Here is a 9,357-nt window from a genome sequence, read left to right on the forward strand (position 1 = left end):
ATATTTTGTTCTATCCGTCTAATAAAGGGGAAACATTTACTCGGGGACATACTTCAGTTATTATTTAATAAACCCACATAAGCCTGTTCATACAGCTTCCAAAAGTTCTTCATTTATGCAGCTATTACCAACTTTCTCCATGAAGTTTTACAGCCCTGCCTTTTTGTCTCTGAAGTCGCGGCTGCTGACGGTACTCGCTGTACAAATACAGAACAATGGGGAGCCTTGGCGTGGTTCAGCGCTCTATCAAAACTAAAGCGGCTTTGCCAAAATGAGAGGAAATGTCTGTGTGTTGTTCTGCTACCGTAGGCGGAGTAAACGGGGCTTTAGGGAGTCCCTTATTGCCGTAGGAAGTTATTGGGAATGGCATAACAGGAGAGGCTGCGGGAATATTTACTCGAAGCCCTGCGAAACTTGGAAAGCTGTTCGGCTCGCTTAATAAAATGTTTATATATCCTGTCCCCACACAAAAATGGTGAGGAAAGGAAGTTGTTTCCGACCAAATAAACTTTTTTGTTCATCAGAAAGTTTAAAAATAGCAAACCAAATTAGGTCATTTTAATCGGCGCTTAAGGAGACGGCCGCCCCCTCAGAGCCACTGCGCACGCGCGCCCCATCGATGACTCGGGGCGCGCCTGGCGCTGCCTGCCCGCTCCCATCCCGGAGCGATCGCTGCCCCGCGCCGCCCGGAGCCGCCGCCGCCGCCGCCGGGGAAGCAGGAGGATGGTGAGGGGCCCCGGCGTGGGCCGGGACACGGGCCGGGACGGGCAGCCCCCGCCGCCCTGTCCCGCCCACGCAACCGGCGCGGGGGAGCCGGGAGGGCGGGCGGGAGGCAGCGGGCCCGTGAGTAAGCAGTTCCCGGGCCACGCGGGGCCGCGGGCGGGACTGGGCCTCGCTGCCGGCGTGAAAATAAATGGGAGTGGGGAGCGGGCCCTGCTTGGGTCCTGGAGAAATACTTCCGAGGCCCTGTGAGGATCCGTGTAAATATCTCTCCAGGGGTCTGGAGCATCTCTGTTACGAGGAGACTGCGGGAGCTGGGCCTGTTCAGTCTGGAGGGCAGAAGACTCAGGGGATCTCGTCAATACATACAAATATCTCAGAGACGGGCTAAGAGGATGGTGCCAGACTCTTTTCAGTGGTGTCCAGTGGCAGGATGAGGAACAGTGTCCGTAAACTGACACAAAAGAAGTTTCACCTCCACATGAGGAAAAACTTCTTAGCACTGAGGGTGGCAGAGCACTGGAACAGGCTGCCCAGGGAGGTCGTGGAGTTTCCTTGTCTGGCGACATTCAAACCCACCTGAATTTGTTCCCGTGTCACCTGGTCCAAGCTCGCCTTCCTTGGGGAAGGGGGGTTGGCCTGGATGATCTCCAGAGGTCCCTTTCAACTAACAGCTTGACAAAAGGAATTTAACAAAGCAAGAACTTATTCACAGAAAGGATGATTATTGGAATGGGCTGCCCAGGGCGGTGGTGGAGTAACCATTCCTGAAGGTGTTTAGGGAATGACTGGATGTGGCACTCAGTGCCATGGTCTGGTTGACAAGGTGGTGTTCCGTCATAGACTGGACTCGATGTATCAGAGATCTTTTCCAACCTTATTGATTCTGGGATTCTGTGGAAAGAACCAGGAGTTCCTTTGGGAACACTCTTTCTGTTAGCTTATTAGGGATACTAATGAGTTTTATTTTGTTCATTCCAGTTTCGCAACCAGTATGACAATGATGTCACCGTTTGGAGCCCTCAGGTAAAACCTTTATACACTTGCTCACTGGGTTTTCAACTTGCTTTCTGGGTTTTCTCCACCTCACAGCAGTGGTATTGCAGTCACAAAGGTTGTGCTCAGGTGCCTGAAGCTCCCTGCAGGCTGCCCCCCTCTCCCTTTGTAGGCTGTAGGTGTCCAGAAAGCCCTCAGCACATCCCTGTCTGCTGGTGCATGAACATGAGTGGTGCTTACCTGGGCCTTGTCACCTCCAAGTGCTTAAGGGAGTTGCTTGCTGAATGTACCTGTGAGGTACAAAGAGATGCTGTCATCTTTGGGAGGTTGGACTAGACAGTCTGTAAAGGTCCCTTCCAGCCCAAACCATTCCATGATTCTGTGGTCCATTTACAGACCTCTAGTAAGTTGGTAAGTAAGGTACAAAAGGCATGAAACAGTTTCAGTCTTCCCAATGTTAGGCCACTGCTAGGTCTTTCTCTCTTCTGCCCACTAGATAGTGTTGGAAAGGAGCTATTTAGTTTATAATTGGGAGATTCAAGTGAGATTTGCATTTGAATTGGAAATTTTATTACCTCTGAATGAGTTTCACACTGTGTATTTTTGCTAAAAACATATGTGGTATGTTGTGAAACTTACACAGGTTGTGTTGAAAATAAATATGCTGGAATTTTAAAAGCCAGTGTCAGCTGAGGTATTTAATATTGCCTCTTCTCTCACTATGGATATCTTAAGACAGAATACTTACAGAAAACCAGAGCCTTGGAAAAAGACTCATTTATATATTCAGCAAAACTAGAGATTTATTTAAAATGCAAGTAGCAAATTGTATTGGTGTAAAGCTAATGTATCATTAGTTTGTGGGTTTGTATTGCTACTGAAGTTCTTAATCATCTGGTACTATTGTATGTGAGACACATTTCCATACAGTGCAACAGAGAGTGTTCTATCCTTCCCATTCTCTGTGAAGACAACCTTGAATATTTCTGGGTTTTTTCAGTCAATACCATGATAGATGTGGGTGCCTTTGAACTGTTTTCATCCTTCTTAATGATTGTGTTTCTCTGGCAGGTTCTGTATCAGAAACTTTCAATTTTTTTATCTTATCTGTTACTTTGAAAATTACTTTTAAAACTATAACATTCTCATGAGACTTTTACTAGATATTGCGAAATCATCAACAGGACAAGTTTCTATGTTTTTCTGAAATTGCCTTGACAATATTAATAGTGTTAGTTTTTCTAAAAAAAGACATTTAAAATTGCTACTGTGCTGCAATTGCTACCCCATCCATTCTTGTAGGTGAGGCAGTGATGTGATGCCATAATAATTCTTGGCACTGCTAATACAGGAGAAAATCATACTTTATTAGGAGATGCTTTCAAATATGATAGTAAAGAAAAGGAAATAGGAGATTTAAAAACTCAAAGTGGTTTCACATTTTTACAGTCTTGCATGTCATTCCTGACAGTTGACAAATTCAGGTCACTGCGATTCAGTGCTGTTCTTGGGCAGGAAGTATCCTATGTTATTAAATTCCAGGTATAACAATGGATGAAATAGGACATTAGGGTCCTTCTAGTAGACTTAAATAAAGAACCCTATGCCCAAAAAACCCCAACAACTTACGGGAAGGTGATTTTCTGTAGATCATCTCCTGCACATTCACCATAACAGCTACTGCCTTCCACTCCATCCCAGCTGGTGGGATGCAGCTCCATAGTGTCCGTGCTTGCAGGATAGGAGTGCCCACGTTAGGTGTCTGACATGGGCTGGAGTGCTGAAAGTGGGAAAACCTTAAGTGGTTCTGTTGAATGGACATTAAAGCTCCTGGCCACCTCTGCAGAACTTGTAGGGACTTCATTTTCTTTGAGACCTCTAGTCCTGTTTCAGACTTGACTGCAGTTGGCCAATAACTCGTTCAGAAGTTATTGGGGAATGGCTGGTGAGGCACAACAATTGCATAAGATTCATTTCTTCAACAAATTCGATTAAAAGTTAAGTGTCCAACTTCAGCTGGAAGTTCTGTCTTTGAATCACATTGGGTCAAACACTGATTCCTCTGAAGACAGTGACAAAAGTCTTCTGATTCTTGTAGTGTCAAGAGGATTCAGCCTTTCTTTTTGGTTTTCCTGTTCCTTTGTGTGCAGTAGTGGGTGGTTCAGAGATGGCCAGATTTTTATGGGTTAATGCTGAGGCATCACAGAAGATAACTGAGGAGATGTACTGGTTTAACCTGTTATGCAGTAGGTGTCCCTGTTGGGGTGAGAATCAAAGGTCTGAAAATGCAAACCCATTGGAAACTGATTCAGAGGATTAACTAGAGAATGATTGATGACCTTTGACTTGGTTTTACAGGGCCGAATTCATCAAATAGAATATGCCATGGAAGCTGTGAAACAAGGCTCAGCTACTGTGGGGCTGAAGTCGAAAACACACGCTGTCCTAGTGGCTCTCAAGGTGACTTCTAAACTCTGCTCTCAGTGGGGACAATAATGTTCATAGAAAAGTTTTGGTTTGGCAAATTAGTTTTGTGCGGTCTGTAGTTCTATGTGAAATGTAAATGCAATTACAGATTCCCTTTTCTTGAGTGCTGAAATATTTCCAGTACCTATGCAAAGCAGATCTTCACAAAATGGTGAAGGAAATGAGTGAAATATTTTTTTTTCCTTTAGAAGATGTCTTCCTCTTTTTTTTTCTTTTCTCAAAACTTGAGTGAGTGTCTGTTGTTTCTTTTGTTCTGAAAGAACTGAAGTGGAATTAAGTTTTTCTTGTCTTCTGTTGCAAGTGTATAAATTTAATTTTTTATTGTTTCACGAACATATTCAGTTCTTTCTATAAATGTTAGCAGATTTCTCCACAGTGCTTGGCAGACTGTTCAGTTTGCCACATAGCTTTCTCCTTTTACGCATAGAGAGCACAGTCTGAGCTGGCAGCTCACCAGAAAAAAATCCTGTACGTTGACAACCATATTGGTATCTCAATTGCTGGACTTACTGCCGATGCAAGACTCCTGTGGTGAGTATCCTGGTTGTTGACATACACAGTGCTGCAATAACGAGGGAAAGTTCATTCAGACTATTGCAAATGACATTTGCTGCTTGGCTAAGGATTAGTCTTGAGTTGCTGCTTTGTTGTATTATGCCAAAGACCTCAGCATGAAATTCAGGCAGGTTTTTAACTAGTTGGCAGGAATCTCATTGTTTGGCCCAAAATATTGCTCTTTGGTTTTGTTACAAGTAAAACAGTCCTGTCTGGTTTCCTCGGTGTGACAGGGTTTCCAAGCAGTCTGAGACACTCCATCACTTCTTTCCCTCTGGCAGCTGCTTCTGTGTACACACATTTGAGAAAGTTATTAAACACATACAGTGCTCTTTGTGTGGGCTGCAGGGGGGCTTGCTTTTAGCAAGTTTAATCAGAAGGGGTAGGAAGGATTTCTGAAATTACTTTTAATTGCTGCAGTGTTATAAAGCACTGTTACCATTTAACCATTACCATTTTTCCAGAATATCCATCTGTTGCCTGCATGAACTTCTACCTTCTTTGCATTTGTTTGGCTGAAATACCCTTATACTTTATCAAACCTGTGGTCAACTTTCTCAATAACAATGATAGGTCATGTTGAAATGAAATCACGGAAAGCCTTTGACCCTTTTTCTCAATGAGCAGAGCTGAAACAAAAATGCCTACCTTAACAGACAAGCCTTGAGACAAAACCTCATTATGTCTTTGATCTATGCATTGATTTGATTTTTTTAAAAAAATTTTTGTATTTTTGCTCCTAGCAATTTCATGCGTCAAGAGTGTTTGGATTCTAGATTTGTGTTTGATAGACCTCTTCCAGTTTCTCGCCTAGTGTCACTAATTGGAAGCAGTATCCTTTTTTTATACACTTGTTATACTTCTATAGCTTTCTACTCCTTCATAAAATGAATTTCATCTATCACAGCTTAAAAGTCATATTAAGTTAAAAAAGTGTATTGCACAATTCTTTTTGTTCACACTGCTTGTGTATACTTTTGGAGAACATTGCATTTTGGTGCATCTCTGCTTGGTTTAGGAAATATCTTGGGTAATTATCATGTAATGTTGAGATTGTTTCCTTAGCTTTCTTAAGAAACGCAGATTCCAACTCAGCGCTACGGCAGAAGGCCCTATGGAGTAGGACTGCTCATCGCAGGCTATGATGTGAGTAAGCTGCTCTGGCTGCTACTGATCTGCAAGAAAATGTGCTTAGTGGAGCTTTATGCAACAAATAGATGTTGGGAGGGAAAGATAGAAGAGGCAGAGTCATCAAAATTCTCTGAATAAGGAAATAATTTTCTCTATCTTACTTAAAGTGCTAATTAATAGCTGATCCTACCTACACTTACTAAGTATTTTAAGGTGCAAAAATGAGATTTGTTTATGTAAATATTTTGCTATTGATTTTGGATGCTTACAAACTATTGTTTTAAATACTTTCAATAAAAAAATGGATGTGGAAATCGCCACTGGCCTCTCTCTTACTTGTTTAGCAACAACATTTGCTTCATGCAACACACACAGAATCTCTGCCCTCAAGATTGTTGACATGAGGAGGAAATTACGGTATTGCCTGAAATTTTGGATGGCATGGTTTAGTCTACAGCAAGTTTTTACTTTTGTGTAGATAAGACAGAATGTGTGTAAAACAGCTGCTGCAAGCCATGACATAGGGAGCATACATAAGCACAGTGGAGTAGAACAGAGAAACATTTTTTTTTGTGCTAGCCATCCTGTCCACATAAAAACTGTATTTTAATGAAGAAAGTGTAAAGAAAGAGTTTATCCTTTTTTTTTTATTATTATTACTGGATTTTTTTGTTTTGAAGGAATTGCATAAGAAGAGTTATGTGATCAGCAATATAAAATGTATTTCTGTGCATACATGTAGGTGGGATGTACCATAAAGCAATATTCTTTTAGAAAATGTCATGTTCCAGCAGGAGACTTGGTATGAATTTATACATTTGTTTAACATTCTGTGGGTTTTTTTTTCCTCTTTGTAGGATATGGGTCCTCACATCTTCCAGACTTGTCCCTCTGCAAACTATTTTGACTGCAAAGCAATGTCCATTGGTGCTCGTTCACAGTCAGCACGAACTTACTTGGAGAGGCACATGACTGAGTTCACTGACTGTGAGTAATGGAACCCTCTTTACCTACTGGTATTCATCAATTCTGCAATTTATTTCCTGCTGCCACTCCATTCTTTTGCATTTAGGGAGATGAAGATAAATTTTGGGAGCCAGGTTCGGCATAACTGTAAATCTAACGCGAAGACAAAATCGTAGAGAATATGGTTGAGATTTTCATGTCTTAACATGTGGATGTTTATTACATCTAATGGAAAGAGAAGCTGTGCTCAGAAAAGCTGTGAAAAACCTAAAAAGCCTCTGCCCTTTTTAACCCAGGAGAAGTGTAATTGTTTCCATAGCAGAGCAGGGATAGAATGTCAGGGCAAGTATTTAGTGCTGCATTTAAAGTGGTGAATTTATTTTTGTATGGAATAATGATGAGGAACCATTGAATACCTGCTTGGGGGAAAAAAACTTGAATATCACCGAAGGCAAGGCAGGTGTCAAAACCAGATGCAGTTGACCTCAAATACAGGGGGAGGCTGGTATCTGAAGGAAAACTTTTATAACCAACTCTGCTCAGTACCAGAAAGGAGAGGAGCTCTGGGAGTCAAGCTCACCAAGCTGATTTCATAGTTGTCAACTAGGAATAGGAAGAAGGGGAAGGAGTGTCTAGAGGTAATACCATTTAGTTTTGTCAATGTCTTTCTGATCCCATTTGAAGGTAATCTAAATGAGCTAGTTAAGCATGGACTGCGAGCCCTGAGAGAGACTCTTCCTGCTGAACAGGATCTGACCACCAAGGTAAGGAAGAGGTTTCACTAAGGAACTTTACTGCCATTGTTACTTGGAAGTACTGTGACAGAATTCTTGTGAAGTGTGGCTGGCACTGAAGCTTGCAAGCTGAATACTGATAGATAATACCATCTTTATTTCATGTCACTAGTTTATCTACTGTTCCCAGATCATCTCAGATTTAAGCCTCTTCACAGAAGTGATGCTTTCACTAAATAAGACATTGTTTCCCTGGTGGCGTTACTCTTATTTTAAGCTTTGATGAGTGTTTAAGATGCATTACATGCAGCTGTAGCATGACAGCTTTGCATTGTGAGCATAGTCAGTAATTCACCTGGGCGGTAAGTGAAGGTAATGCACCAACAGTTTAGAGAGTATCCAGCATCACAAAGCTGCACAAACTTTTGACAAGGAATTGAGGAACTGTTGAAGAAGAAAATTCTAAGGATATCCATTGGTTGGTGTTCTGGCTGTGGCTGATCAACCATTTTCCATGTTTTTTTATTCTTAGCTCACCATGTTTTTTAGAAGTCTTAAAATATTGAAAATCAAAATGAGATGAAAATAGGTGATTTTGAGAAATTGTGTGTGTGTGTTATTAAAAAGAAAACAAAGAAATTGAAACCCTCAAATGGCTTTGCTTAGAATATTTTGAAACATGATAGCTTTTTTAAGTGAAAGCTGTGAAGCCAAAGTTAATTGCAGGAAAATTCTTCTCATTGCTTTCAACACTTTGCTTGACAGAATGTTTCAATTGGAATCGTGGGCAAAGACATGGAGTTTACCATCTATGATGATGATGATGTAGCACCATTCCTAGAAGGTCTTGAGGAGAGACCACAGAGAAAGGTGAGTGGTTCAGATATGAATAAATAGGCTTAGTTGAAAGACAGTAATTAGATATGATCTATTATGTTTAAAATAAATGTAACTCTACTACTGTGGTAGAGTTTTAGAAAGGCAAGTTTTAAAATACGAAGTTACTATATGAACACTATATAATGTTAACTGGTAACTCAGCTGCTTATTAAATCAATTTATGCTGAATTTATGCCAGGCTGTTTCAATGTCATCTTCTTTCATCATCTCTGATCTAGTACAAGTTTTCACTGTTTTGCAACAGAAGTGGCTGCATATGTTTCTCATGCCCTTTGCAAGATGCCTCCGTTGTCTCCTAATTACCGAGTCCTGCTCATGTTTAGTTTCAATAACAGTAATTTGTGAGCTGTTGGCTGACATGAGCTGCATTTACCACTCGTGGTGCTCCAATGGCAATAAAGCTGATATGTCAAATGTTGTCTTCTGCCCTCCTAAAATATTTCTTTTCCCTCTCTCTAAGGCGGTTCCGCCTGTTGAAGAAACCGTGGAAAAGGCAGAGGAGCCGATGGAGCACTAGTTGGTGGATGAGTTCTTCTGTTAATGTATAATTATCCAGGAACACTTATCCATTTGCTGGTAACTTTATCCTCACCTATTTTCGTTTTCTGACGCTACATTGTGAGGATTGCTCGTAAAGAAAAAAACCAATCCACCTATCCTTAAAAGGCAGGAGGTCATAACTGGGTGTAACTGCTTGGACAAGAAAGGTGTAATCATTTTCTAAATAGTACATGATACTGTTTTTTAAAGAAAAGATACTGTCTTTAACTCATCAGGACAAATGGAAATAAATCACTTTCTTTGACTCTGCTGTGAGTTTGGTTTTTTTAGTCTGAAAAAACAACTATTCACAACTACTTGTGTCATA

The 9,357-nt window shown here is 41.1% G+C and overlaps 1 protein-coding gene across 1 annotated transcript; it reads left to right on the top strand.

The window, feature by feature from the left end:
* Positions 1-613: 613 nt before the first annotated feature.
* PSMA1 (proteasome 20S subunit alpha 1) lies at positions 614-9,291 on the top strand. The gene is made up of 10 exons (XM_048308096.1): positions 614-726; positions 1,702-1,746; positions 4,075-4,176; positions 4,631-4,734; positions 5,502-5,590; positions 5,834-5,904; positions 6,747-6,876; positions 7,540-7,619; positions 8,355-8,459; positions 8,950-9,291. The coding sequence occupies exons 1-10, from the start codon at positions 724-726 to the stop codon at positions 9,004-9,006; spliced, it is 786 nt and encodes a 261-aa protein (XP_048164053.1). The 5' UTR covers positions 614-723; the 3' UTR covers positions 9,007-9,291.
* Positions 9,292-9,357: the final 66 nt, after the last annotated feature.

This window comes from Corvus hawaiiensis, chromosome 6 (genome assembly GCF_020740725.1).
Source record: "Corvus hawaiiensis isolate bCorHaw1 chromosome 6, bCorHaw1.pri.cur, whole genome shotgun sequence".
Classification (NCBI taxonomy): Eukaryota; Metazoa; Chordata; class Aves; order Passeriformes; family Corvidae; genus Corvus; species Corvus hawaiiensis.